Consider the following 13924-nt stretch of genomic DNA (forward strand, 5'->3'; position numbering starts at 1 on the left):
GTACTGTTGACGATTTAATTTTAGCGCCCTTTAGAACAACAGCAGTCCTCGACGCATAGACAAGTGCTGACGGAGTAGGGTTGACGCTGTAAAGCTATGTAGAGTACATAGTTTTACAGCGTCAGCATAGGTACTCACCTCCATAAGCTTTTTTATGGGAAAACGTTGACTCATTCTGAAACTTCGTCTGGCGATTCTAACCCGAAGTGCATCCAGTTTCAGACACTTTTAGTCGGAATGTCACCATCATTGACTCTCATATTGTGATAAATTTCCAGATTTTTCCAATTTACATTTTTTGTGTATTACACAGCATATGCATTCTTCATAGTATCGAATTTTACTCATAGATCAGTCTTTGGCTTTTAAAAATATATACGCTATCAGTACATACTAGTAGCTGCTAGATTTGTGAGATACATATTATTCACCAAGAAGTCAAGAAGAGCGAGGTAATAACTATTGACTTTACATTCCATAATTAAAAATATATGAAATTATACTAGCTAATAGTATATTGGAACGATCGCATACTGTACTATTAACCAACGCTACCTTCCCAATACGTTAAATCGCATTCTACTTTATGGTGTTTGGGTGTTTCGAATTGAGGTATGTGGTTAAGTACAATACAAGGCAGTAGACTAAAGTTCAACTCACTCATAACAGCAACAAAATATACTTGAAAATTAACTTTATTAACATTCAACGTAAATAACAAATAAACAAACAAATATTTATATAATACATGGTTCAAAAACATCCCAAAATTTATTTAAGTCTGTATGTCAAATGGTAGGTACATACCTTCATTCCTACAGCTAATCAAAAATCTTCTCCTAATATTTTAGGAAAACTGAATTTGTATTCATTTCTTGCAATATACTCTGCTACTGGAAATTGCCCGTTAAACAAGCGTACTTGAAATTGAATTCAACTAATTTACAAAGATAGTATCAAATGTATTTTTTCAAGCAATCAAAGTTTGCTTGGCTATCGGTGAAGTTTAGATAACAGCCCAAAATTTTTCAGACTTAGGAACATGCCTTATTTGAACTAAATACCTATGATCTACTTAGCACTGGTAAGTTATCACAGAATAGATTTTTAATGAGAACAATTACTTGGAATCTACCGGTAGCACAACATTTCAAAATATACCAATGTTTTTACTTTGCTGAAATTTTAATCGAAAATCTTAATCATATAAAATCACTGGTTTTGGTTAATACTACTGCGCATCAGCTAACTGCCTTTTTAATCCAGTCATAAGCAATGTCCCCCTGATTTAAAGCAAATAATACGCTAATTGCGGCACGGAAACAACTTTGTTTTGCAGAATTTTAAGGAGTCAATGTGTGTTTTATTAAACAAGTTTACAATATGGCATTTAAGCCATTTTTTTAGGGTTTCTAACCTATTCTTTGCAGAACCCCACCGCATTTACTTGCGTTCGAAAACTAAGCCTAAAATGAAAACAACTGAAACGTTATTGAAACGAGTTGCTTAAAATTGGTGATGAAAGAAACAAATCTTGTGTTCTAGCGAATAATGCATATTTCTATAATCTAATTCAGTAATTTTAGCTCTCGCGAGACTAATGAATGTGCTACTAATAGCTAATAAGTATAATAACTTCGAGGCTTGCTAATACATAAGAAATACTCAACATAGTATAAACTAAAATAAATAAGGAAAACAGAACATTAAACTTAACCTTCTTAATAACAACGAGAAAAGGAACTTCCAGTCAATACCCTCTATGCACCTACAATCAAAATCATTGTATCCGTATAACAAAAATTTAAAATTAATAATACCTCTATCACTTATTATCAAAGATAACTCGTAAATACAGCTCTCCAAACATAAAATCGTGGTGTGTAAATATCACTTCGTTAACAACAGCTACTTTAGAAGATACGTTATATCATGACTAGAAAACGCTTAAGTAACGAAGTAAGTAGAAGTCTATATCATTTTACACTTGATGTCCGCTGATAGAGTTGATTGGCTGTAAACAAAACTTAAAATTAGTGTCCAGTTTTTACGAGTTTCTAAGATCCTCTAGTCTGAATGCTATATTTATATCTCCATTCGCATCGTAGTTAACCACCCTGTACTAAAAGAAGAGATAAATATCAGAAAGTGGCTCGAAATACGCTTGTGTTAGGATGTGTCAATGTGGCAACAGAAGAGAGATTTTGGGAAAGTCTAGGAAAAACCCCAGTGGATGATCCAAAGTCAAATACAAAGGAACGATTTTATGACAAAGTAATTCGGTCAATAATACCTGTGCACATATACAGGGCGATCTACGGTCGACGGCAGGTCGTGCGACATTAGACGTTAAACAGGGCGTCCGTCAAATGACTACGTTTGATCAAAAATAGGGCGTTGAAGGCAAACTTACCTATACCCAATGTCGCTTTGCGTTCTGTAGCTGAGAAGGTTCACATGCTTCTAGTATATGGACTCTGTGAGGGAAATAGACGGATGAGCATCAGAGTCTATCGTAACATATATCAAAATCGCAGAACTCCAAACCATCAAAATTGAGCGAGTATTGAAAGGCAACTGACGGAAACTGGTAGTTTTAGACTAAACAATGTTAATTGAAAAAATCTTTCTCAATCAAATTCTCTGTGCAATGGGAAATATCTTTTTTATTCCATCGGGGTAATTTTCCATTAAGAAACTGTTGTCTTGATTTCGCAAATTTTCTCCCATTTTACTAAATCTGAAAACATCGTGTATCGTTTCCAAGGCCGATCAGCTGTCCATTTACAAAAGGCAGGTAGTAAATTTTTTGTATGTTTTCGTACACATATCACTTCGTAAATAATTCAATCGAATGTGAGTGCGCCGATGAACAAGTTATTCGTAATGCCGTTGCATTAATAATCTGGATAATCGGGTTTTCTTGTATTTTAAACCGTCGTGAGATGCGCCATTTAACTGACTTAGTGAGTGACTTACCCAGTGAATGAAAAATGGGCGGCATTCAAGTGTTATCTTATGTTGTGAAGGTATTGCAATTATAATGCCAAATCGGTCAAATGGGGACAAATATTTACTCTACTTTACCCGATTTCTTGGACAATCTTCGATCACTACTTCGTAGCGAAATTTGGTATAAACATTCGCAAATTTTTACATATTTTAACGGATGAATTAGAAGAGACAACCTTGCACCCGTAAATTGATCCGCAAATCACCTGACTTAACGCCTCTAGACTTTTTGCCGTGAGGAGCTCTTAAACCAAAAGTGTATGCTTCCTCCGTCGCTAAGCAAAGAATTTCCAACGCTGCAAATCATCATAAAAATGAGCCCGACACGATGCCCTATGTGGAGAGGAACTTTTTGAAACGAATTTAATTGCATATTCAGAAAAACAACTAACATTTCGAATATTTGTTGCGTTGCAGTCATTTCAGGGACACCCAGTATATTACTTAATTTTTCGTGGATAATCTCTGGTGTTTCCCGAAACATTAGTCAATGGTCTGATCTCTTTGTTCAATATCCAGTCCTAATACATCCCTGTCACAGTTGTAGCTCCCACCTCCAAAATCTCTCCAAAATTATCTTTACTTGCAGTAGCTCCAATAAATAACTTAAAAATAAATCATAGATCACTATATAATACTATGAATAAAACGGAAGTCATTCCTCGAATCATGGAGAATATTAAGTCTACAAATGCCATGCAAGAATTAATTAAGTGAATCAAAGAGCAACATAAAGTTATGTCTATTGCAACCGTTCTAATAACAGCTAGACTTACTCTTGTATTAAGTCTCGAATTAGTTGCTAGATCGCTCTCTTCGATACAGAGATCCGAATCAGAGTCTCTAGTTTTTACCAAATTTCCACCTTCCTAAAATAGCAGGGAGGAATTGGATTGAGACACTTATTCGTTGCACTACACATAAACTGAATTATTTTCTTAAAAGCGTCTTCGCGGGTGTCAAATTAGTTAAAGTTGGGATCTATACGGTATACAAACCTGGGTCATTTGTTCTGTGGTGGTCAAAAATCGTGCTACCGGACTGCAACATACTGGCATAGTATCCAGTAAAGTAGGTCGGGACTGAGTCAGCAAAGGTTTCATGTATTTGGTATCGAAAGATCCCCAAATTCGAGCCAAAAAGGCCTTGTCGTTAGGTTTGGGACGTTCAGGAGGACCGAAAGGGTCATTAGCGTCACTTCTCGGAGTAGAAATTGTCTGTAAATATGTGAGTAGAAAAAAATTAAAATTGAGCATAAGAAGTAAGGTAAATTTTACATCTATATTAATATGTACAGAAATATAAGAAAAATGTATATGTATAATATTTTTAATTAAGGGTGTGGGTACCCAAAACTAGATAACACGAGCTCTAGCTAAACCTCTCCGTTTATGATGCAACGACGGGGACTAGTAAAACACCTGATACGTGAGAGCTTATTTTTCTCGCTAAGGGGATTCTATGAAAATAACACACCAATTACATGAATGAAGCTAATCAAACTTCCTTAATACTACTCGCGATCCGTGTCCTGAGAGATGATAACTGAATGCCCAATGAGAAGAGTTGAATAATTGCGAACCCAAACCTTATGATATCATTAACAAAATATAATTAAAAAAAAAAAACAAATAATCACGGAGATAACATGCAACAATATTAGATACAATAATAGATACATACAGTAAAAGATCTTACGAACATGCTGAAATATATAATTTAATTGCGTTAGAAGGTCCTAATAATAAACTTATCCAAAAAAAAGGGAATCTGACTTTTCTTCGAAGATCTATGGCTTAAGTTCTCCCTCCTAACATGCATCAAGACCTAAGACAGACCTTGAATAGAAGTTACGGTCATACATCACTTTGATTTAGCAATACTACACAACCCTCCTACATGCGATTAAAGAAAATAAATTTTCTACCTACCCCTGAATCCCTTTCCATCGAATTGTATACCTGCCAATAATTGAATTTGAATCTAATACCACTATTCTCTACTAAACTGCCCGTATAGAATACAATCACATCGTAAATGAGAACAATTTTGGGTGAAAATTTCGCATGTGAAGTATCGAGACGAATGTTGGGTAATCTATGAGGGCAAATTTCTTACATTTATCAGGCGATTTAATAACTTACACTAGGTGTTCCGTTTTGGGAAAGCGCCTCAGTTTCATCATCGTTTCCAATGCTAAAACAAAGATTTACTAATGTGATAATTTTCATAAGATGAACACTCTTACGGAATCTTCAGCCATTTCAATAAATTCATTGTTGCCCCCCCTTGTATTATTACTGTAATAATAACTATAAGAGAGGTTGTAGTTAGCATGGCTTGCCTGGCCTCTGAACGCGTATTTCTAATTGCCAAGGCGAAAGACATAGCTCCACGTAAACCTATAACAAACTTTGTATGTCGGAAAATCTCCTACTAAGATCACAACAAAGATCAGTGCAAAATTTTTCTAAAACCGACTGCATTTACCTGCGAAGAACAGCATGTGCTGGAAATTTGTAGGAATCTTGGGTTGTCTTCCCAAGTTCAAAAGGAATGACAAAGGATATACATTCGCGGCTCTGCCTATTGCCGCACACATCTAACTAAAATTAAGGAAACTAATAGTTAAAGCATTGATTTAAATTTGTTTGCGCTAGAAAGGATACGAATCCGGCAAAAATAAACCAAGGAGCAAAATGATGCTTCGGAAACGTGAACATGGAAACCCCGATATAAGAAAATATAAAATTTTCAGCTAAAAAATTGAGCAACTCGAAAATTTGCTTGGTTCGTATTCTGGAATCCTGGGACAAATTGTTGTATGTGTAATGAGCTTGACAGATTCCGCAAAATAAAACTGAGACTACCCCTGCAAAATAAAAATAACGAATGAAAGTACCAGTAGAAGCAAAAAGTGTAATTCTTACCTGTGAGGTCGGAAGCTTCGGCGATTAAAAATGTACTGTATGACATAAGAACAAACAATGCGGATTCTAGAAGTGGAAAGTCTCGAACCCTGGTAAATTTGGTCATGTAATCTTAATTAAGGAAAAATTACTAAATACGGCAGTTAGAATTAAGACTATAAAATTCAACATTTGAAAAGGATATCAATGCAGTAATGCATCCCATCACAGCACCAATTAACAAAGAGAGCATAAAAATTCCAAAAAAGTCGCCTACTGCTTGGAAAAATGCTTTTATTTCAAAACCGCCAGTTCCCAACTGATACCTCTTTCCATAATGTTGAATCGACCTGAAATTACCCAACAAAACAAAAAATGAATAAATGTTAGCATTGCCAATAATTACTATTAGTGATATGTAGTGATTCAAATAAACGATTTCTTGCCCTTTTTATGCAGGCACATTGTGGGGAAATACTTTAGCCCTTCAAATGACAAAAATTCATGTTATTTTTTTAACTGCTGTGCTAGCTTTAGATTTTTTCCCCACAAAGCACATCGCTTAACTTGAATCGCCAATTAATCTATTACTAAACTGAAACAATCTATTCTACCAACACTGTAAAACTTACCCACTAAGCACGATGGCGACGGCATCATTAAGAACACTTTCACCGAATATTAAGGCATATAAGTTAACGTCTACGTTAAGATCATGAAAAATAGCGAGGATTGTCAGAGGGTCAGTAGAAGAAATTAGTGCTCCGAAATAAAGTGTATCCAGGAATGTGAAGCTATTCGCCAGATGGGCGGGCATAAGCTGGACGCACCCGTACATCAGTGCTCCCACAATAAAGGAGGAAACAGTTGTACCGATTATCGCAAAAGTTAGTATCGCACCCAGGTTACGGAAAAAGTATTTCTGAAATCGGGAGAGAATATTTTAAGTAAAATTGGGAGTTTGGTTTAAAATGTAAGGCCATCACCAACTATATATATATACAATGGGAACATTAAATGTCCCTTATACTTACTAAAATAACAGTTAATTTGTCAATCAGTCAAAAACTTTCTAACAAAAAATTTATAAAACACCATTTCTAATGAATAAGGAGGACGAATGTAATATCTCCTTGCAAGAATCTAGTGAAAATAGTTGAAGTAGAATCACAATTAGATATAGATATTGAATTAATTTTCAGATAATCCTCAAACAGAACTTAATAAATCAATATACTTTCATGGTTTATTTATAGAATAGCCAAAAATTCATATTTCTATTGCACCTGCTATATTATACTTATTTACTCATATCAACAAATTGTTTTTTTATACCAGTCAAGGTTTTTTCTGCAAAAATCAACATATATCCTGCACCGAAATTCTAAATATACTTTATAGCTACTTGTTAGATATGTATATCATGTGGTTGTCAATAAACCATTGATAACAAATAACATTACTTACCCGTTTCAAGGAATAGCCTGCATGGAAAATAATAGGAGGTAAAATTATGTTGAAAAATATTTCTGGATCAAAGGTAGCTTTCAGATCGATCTCATTTTCTTTAACATCATCAATTTCATTTCGGAAAACATACTGAAAAGTGAGGTTTTTGCTACCACCTGGTCTTGGCATGTAGAGTGATAAAGTATCAGGTGGAAGGCTTGAGTTATATCTTGTTTCGTCCACAAAAACTTGCATGTTGACTACTTGGGAAGTTGCTCCAGAGTACCTAATTATAGCTCCAACTATAAGGCCTTAAAATAAGACGTTATGTGGTATTATAAAATGGTACTGAAATTTGTTAATATAAACTCTACTAACTTTAAGCTTTAAGTTTCTTTCTGGACTCCAGTTTTTTGTATGCAAATTATTTCACAGTTGCTTAAATTATCATTTTAATATGAAAAAAGCCTCATAAAGTAAGAAAGCATTGAAAAATATAAAGATTAAATGCGAAAATTGAACAAGGTTTTCAATGGTATAAGTTGTTAGGGTTAAGAAAGTTTAGATAAAGATCATAACTCGATGACATGATACTAATCAAAAATTGGTAGCTTTCTTTGTATATTTATGGCTTTTTTCATAGTGAAATTGTATTTAATTGTTATGAACAATTTAAATCCTAACTTACCATATATAACAGCTAAGCCAGTCTCATGAATGAAGCTAAATCTGCGATGTTTAAACAACCATATTGTAAGAACTGTTAAAATTAATAAAAGGGTATATGACAACAGATTTAAGCTATCTATTCTATGAGTAGATTGGGCTTTAGCATCCAGCTGGATATCTGATGCAGCTCCATAACCTTCGTTTATCACAATTTGCAGTAATATCACTACATTTACAATTGTATTCAATGACATTGCTAAAAAGCTCTGGTTTTGGTGGATATACAGAGACAAAAAAACCTTAAATATAAGCAGCTTACGCTGAAGCTTTTTGGGCAATTGGCTCTTTTAGTTTTATGTTGTTGTCACGATACAGAATATCACGAATTTACTATTTAACAAGTCCAAAATTGCTTCCAAGCGATAATAAACTTTTTAAAAAACGTATTTACTGTACTTCTTATCATTTAATTTACCATCACGTACTCCGTCAAAGTCAATGTCAATGTTAACATTGGGCGCATTCAGACCGTTGACGGTTTATAATATCTCGAATTAATTGCTCAACGTAGTCAATAAGCGAAAACGCATGGACATCATTTATTATAAAAGATATACATAACATGAAAACCTTTACTAGAACTTTAATGTTGTTAGGAACGTATTCTTGGACATATCAGATGGAAGACATCTCCCAAAAGCCTCTAGCAATAGCGGCTCAGAAAGCACTGTGGTCTGGTAGTCGTGCAAGGACACTTTACCGTCCTTATCTTTATCCATTTTCCTTATAACTATATCGACCAAATCCTTGACGCTTTCATCTGGATCTTCTTCTTGAGGAAACTTAATCAAGCAATTTCTAAAAGGAGGAGTAAATAATCCTGAGAATTAATTTCAGAATTGCGCTGCGGCCAGCCTTAAATGGAAATAAAAAATTGTACTTACTTTAGGAGTTGGAACATTTCGTCTTTGGTGACAAATCCGTCTCCATTTAGGTCATAAACAGCGAAGCAGTATTCGCATTGCTTGGACATCTCACTTTTCAAGAAAATGGACATTCCTTGGAACCAACTTTCCAGAGTTATCAAGCCGCAATTCAGCTTATCCCAGACGCAAAATATCCGGTCCATTAACATATTTTCTGTTACAATATCAAAGGTGTTGTGTAAAATTTCTCGGAAAACACTCCTGTCGATCCCCTGAAAGAAATGCGAGTACGAAATATCACGTTCTGATTTAGACCGACGAAAGGAGCGAGTTTTCAAATTATTATAATCTATTTATTTTCATAATTAAAGTGTTCAGTAAACTTAAAGAGCAAAAATTGAGAAATTTGTCAATGATAATGAACCGCAATATTAATTTATCATTTTATACCTTTTATTATGATCATTTACCTCAGAGACCGGGACAGGATTTGTCATTCCTGTTGTGGAAGAGGCAGTGTTCAGTTTACCTGATGCCTTATTGAATGTTACAAGTTTCTTGTATATTTTATACAAAGCTTCAATTTCTGTTCTGAAAATAAGTAGGATTATCAATTGTTGATAAACAGCTAGCGAATTAAAAAAAACACACATACATACACACGCAAGGCAGTTTTAATCGGCACTCATTACCCACGCGTTTTGCGCTACATGTACAAGATACTGCAAAAAATCCTGTCGTTTTTTGTTATGAGAAAAGAAGAAAGAAAGCGAATATTTTAAATGTTATTTACGAATCAAAATCATTATCTTCCCTTTCCAAAACCTTTTCCCAACGTGACTCAACGCCCCGAATTCCTTCTTCATGAAATTCTGCTGACTTGCTTTTAGGCGTACACCCTGTCTTACGAAGATAAAATAGCCATGTTAAAAAATGCCTGCTACATTCATGTGATCTGCCGAAACCCGCCACTATTACACTGAAAAAGTGTCTTAAACAAGTTCTTGTAATGAATTTTATTTCTCAAAGAACTACTAAAACTAACGCCTTTTGCATCAAATGGACATTGTCAGCTAAATTAGTATCCACTTTGTAATAAAAATTCTCTGTGAAAAATAAAACAAGTTCAAACCTATGAGACGCCGTTGCACTTGTTGGATATCGCCCGTGTGGACCGCACCACCAACCAATCAGCGCCGACCAACCTAGCTATCACGCGCTTGGTTTGTTTACACGGATTTTATACTCATTAGACGAGCTATAGCTTATAATTGTAAAGCAAAACTGAACGCATTTGCATCTTTAGGACGGTCATCATAATAGTTTTCCCTGAGACTTAGAGAAACAACTGATTTAAACGCGAAGGGCCTTGCTTACCAGCAAAACGAACATCTATTAATCCTAAATAAACCCAATTTGTTTATCGTTATCACAATGGTATAGAAATTGGAGGTGTGTGAACCTGGGATTAAAAACATTAAAGTACTTTTTGTAGTACCTGGTACTATTCGGAAATATCATTTTCCAGCTCTTGTTAAATCTTTTATCGTTGATATACTAGAAGGAGGTGCAGAATGAGGCAATTGCCTTCTTATAATAGAATAATGCCCATTTCAAGCTTTGTGAAATCGCCCAATATAATGCCTACGAGAAGGCTTCCTATGGTGAAATTAATTTTTCAGGAGAATTCTTCGCACGGCGGCAAGGAGGATGGAGAACAAACCTGAACAAACCATCTGAAACTCTCTGTGATGGTTTGTATGACTTCTGCAAAGCTTCTGCGGGGTGAAATACCTGATTAAAAGGACGGTTTGTGCAGTTCTAACGTTGGGTTCAATTGTATATGGGAAAATCTGGAAACTAAACCAGTCAGCAGTAATCGATAGTAAATTAGTGTTTTCCATTCCATTATGGCAGTGCCTTTCATGCCACCCATCAAAAGTAGATCTAAATTACTTTACGGCCTGAGAAACGTGTTATACGATTTTATTTTATTTTAAAGCAGGGGGAGTGTTAGTCCACAGGGAATACGGACCCCTGAGTAATTTATAGCGTGCGGTAGTAATTTATTATAGGTATTTATTACATGTTTTTTGAGCATTGTTACCCATTCGTGGACTTTTATACGCATTTATTGAACTTAAACGTTTTGCTTGTAGGAGCCAAATTTCATAATATTTTTAAAGGTAAATATTCAGGAAATAAAGTCGCCCTGCACGTCACAGTTGTAATAAAACTCATAAAGTTCTATGCAATCTCAATGTCTCCGAAATAAGAACATAAATTTACGCAGCGAGATATAGCGCTCAAATAAACCTCATTTCCTATCATACGCCATATACGTATCTAGTAAACCTCTGCAACTATTTAATACTCTAATAGCTTCCATATCCCTCTATAATCCAAAATAATAAACTAGAGAGCCTCAATACCTCAGAGATAAATATAGCTATTTATAATTTTAAATATAGCTATATATATAACTTCTCACCTGTTAAATTGAGTTTCCCGCTTCATTCTTTCGATTAGTTTAGGCGAGCACTTGTAAATGTCTTTCTCCCCCATACGTCTTTCCCTATTTTTTATGAATTTCAATTTCGACGACTGACTGGGAACCCCACTACGTCGTTGAACTCGAACACGATTTAGAAGACGAGCTATGCCCCTCAATACTATTGCCCCTTGGCGCATGCTTAGGCGAGGAGAGGGCTTTTGGGGCATCATGGTTGTAGATACTCTAGATAAGAAAAGATTATGTGAATGCAGATTAATGTAATTTTATTGAGCGGAGGAGAGATTTTATCAGAAAGGAAAGTTGTATTTTATGATCCAGAGATGCTGCAACCAGCGAATGATTTTAGTCGAATGGATCATGAATCTCTTTCCAAAGCCAAGACCGTAAAGCGGGAGGGAATATAGATTAGATGATAAAAAATCTGACCCAACTGCTCCGATTCGACTATACAAATCCTCATACAGATATTCCAATAATAACTGTATGTATTAGAAATTGAATTCTAAACTCAGTAAGCACCGGAGAAGATGCTGATAGCTATTGCCGCTTAGGGTCTCTTCGCAGCCAAATCCTGGATAAAAATATTTACAAAACTGGAGATAGATGTCTGTTCAGTTGCAATTCTCCAGTACCCATCACGGAAGTTCAGTAATTGCAACACTTCCGTACAAGTAATTCCAAAAACATTGGAATTTGCTCGCTAGGTTTCCACTAAATATTAAATTATGAAGTTTTTCGTGCCACTGGAGGCAGAATGTCCGGATGTTAGTTGGAAAAACAAGTCCCATAAATCATGATAAAAATGGGACTATTTTCCGTATAGTTTTACAAAAATACACGAGCAAAAAAAACTTATAAAGTGAACGGGGAATTGAAATTTTTTGTGCGGAAATCTCAGTAGCGCACATTTGGGACGACAAAATGGGCCTAGGTCATCAAAAAGTGCCACCCTGTATATTTTCTAAGTTGCCCCGCGAGCCAGTTGATGTGGTCTCTTATGGGAAATGAACTGTCCAATTTTTAATTAAACGTCTCAAGAATTGGGAAGGCTACAAGGAAGAAAGAAGACAAATTTGACGCTTTCACGTCCTGTATATTTCTTTGCATGCGTTTTCCAAAAAAAAGAATTATTTACAAAACCATCTTATTTAACAGTTTTCTGCCGCACCCTGAGGCAGGTGACCAACGGAGCACCCTACACCCATTCACACCTAAAAGGAGATTCGTATGTCTATTCAGACCATAATAGAGTAACTGGTGCAAACACGTATTATGCGGTTTTCGATTTCTTATTTATTCATATATTGGGGTAGATTCGACCTCAGAAGGTCAGGTTAATAGAATTCTTTATGCCTCACAAGTGTAAAATTAAACAGGGTAGGACCTGTTGATTCGTCATATACAATTATCTTGCAGATTATTTAATCTGAATATTCTGATAAGAAATGCAACAAGTTTTTAAAAGTATAAATTTACTCTTAACCAGTTTCAATTACATTGACGTGCATGTGGAGAGGAGGAGTCCAATCGGGAATATATCTCGTAACGAAGATGCCAAAAGAAATTTAGAAATAAAAAATAACATAACGTGAAACAATCATATGGGAAATGTTATTTAAATTATAAATTTTCCTTCCCGGTAATAATTTATTTTTATCTTTTTATTTTTACTTTTGCTTATGCTTGGAAGCACCATTTATGGATAGGTCAGGTTAGTTCAGATTAGTTGATAGGATAGGTACTATTGACACTGCACTCTCGCATGTTTCACCTCTATTTAAAGGAGGACACGCAATAAATTACATAAAATTAGGTTTGATCAATATCACGAAGCGATCATTGAATAAAACTTACGCTCCTACATACATCGCATATTCCCACCCCATGAAAGCATTTGCTTCAACAGGAGCGTTTCAAGATAAAGCAGGGAACTATTGTTTATAAATCAGTGCAAATACAGTATTGCCATGAATAATAGTGTAACCTCGACGAGATGGAAAATTTGGATATCCACCCTCCTTTTCCAATTTATTGCTAGTCACGCAATACTGTCGTAACCCTTTTGCAACATCATGACGGGCAGATTAAAAGATTTTTAGTTTCATTTTATAGAAAATAGCTTATGTTCTAGTTGTTTACCTTATTAAATTGTCACTGCCGGTGTTCCTGCTGATAGTCACTAAAGAAATACGGCGATATTGGCTAAACAGGGATTGTTGCTTAGAGACCACTTTATGTGTGTTATGTAATAGATCACTTTATTTCCATATTCAATTTGCAAAAATTGATTACGTACCTGCGTATACAGGGTTGTACATTGATGAATTATAGCAAATAGAAAGAAATGTGTTTTTGTAGACATTTTTGAAAACATGTCTGGGGCACCAGTGAACTCGGTTTATGTGTTAATAGTTAAATGCTTTTTTAATAGATGCCAAGACATC

General features: G+C 35.1%; 2 protein-coding genes across 8 annotated transcripts; both read right to left on the minus strand.

Annotated features, from left to right (window-relative positions):
• Positions 1-679: 679 nt before the first annotated feature.
• On the minus strand, positions 680-8520 carry Nhe3 (Na[+]/H[+] hydrogen exchanger 3). Of its 7 annotated transcripts, XR_010734137.1 has the most exons (14): positions 8059-8520; positions 7389-7681; positions 6554-6843; positions 6125-6271; positions 5943-6046; positions 5682-5884; positions 5503-5614; positions 5261-5414; positions 5157-5208; positions 4944-4973; positions 4011-4229; positions 3789-3881; positions 1821-2122; positions 680-1768 (listed from the first exon to the last, which is right to left on the minus strand). XR_010734137.1 is itself a non-coding variant. In XM_066301902.1 (13 exons), the coding sequence occupies exons 1-13, from the start codon at positions 8291-8293 to the stop codon at positions 1982-1984; spliced, it is 1965 nt and encodes a 654-aa protein (XP_066157999.1). In that variant the 5' UTR covers positions 8294-8520; the 3' UTR covers positions 680-1981. The 7 variants fall into 7 exon arrangements, 6 of the variants coding, with proteins under 6 accessions (XP_066157999.1, XP_066157996.1, XP_066157997.1 ...); XM_066301902.1 differs by having other exon boundaries at positions 680-2014; XM_066301899.1 differs by having other exon boundaries at positions 680-2122.
• Positions 8521-8623: 103 nt separating this feature from the next.
• On the minus strand, positions 8624-13647 carry LOC136350336 (calaxin-like). Its single transcript, XM_066301906.1, has 5 exons — positions 13620-13647; positions 11457-11702; positions 9436-9556; positions 8984-9237; positions 8624-8897 (listed from the first exon to the last, which is right to left on the minus strand). The coding sequence occupies exons 2-5, from the start codon at positions 11687-11689 to the stop codon at positions 8675-8677; spliced, it is 831 nt and encodes a 276-aa protein (XP_066158003.1). The 5' UTR covers positions 11690-11702; positions 13620-13647; the 3' UTR covers positions 8624-8674.
• Positions 13648-13924: the final 277 nt, after the last annotated feature.

The sequence above is a fragment of the Euwallacea fornicatus genome, chromosome 3 (assembly GCF_040115645.1).
Source record: "Euwallacea fornicatus isolate EFF26 chromosome 3, ASM4011564v1, whole genome shotgun sequence".
Classification (NCBI taxonomy): Eukaryota; Metazoa; Arthropoda; class Insecta; order Coleoptera; family Curculionidae; genus Euwallacea; species Euwallacea fornicatus.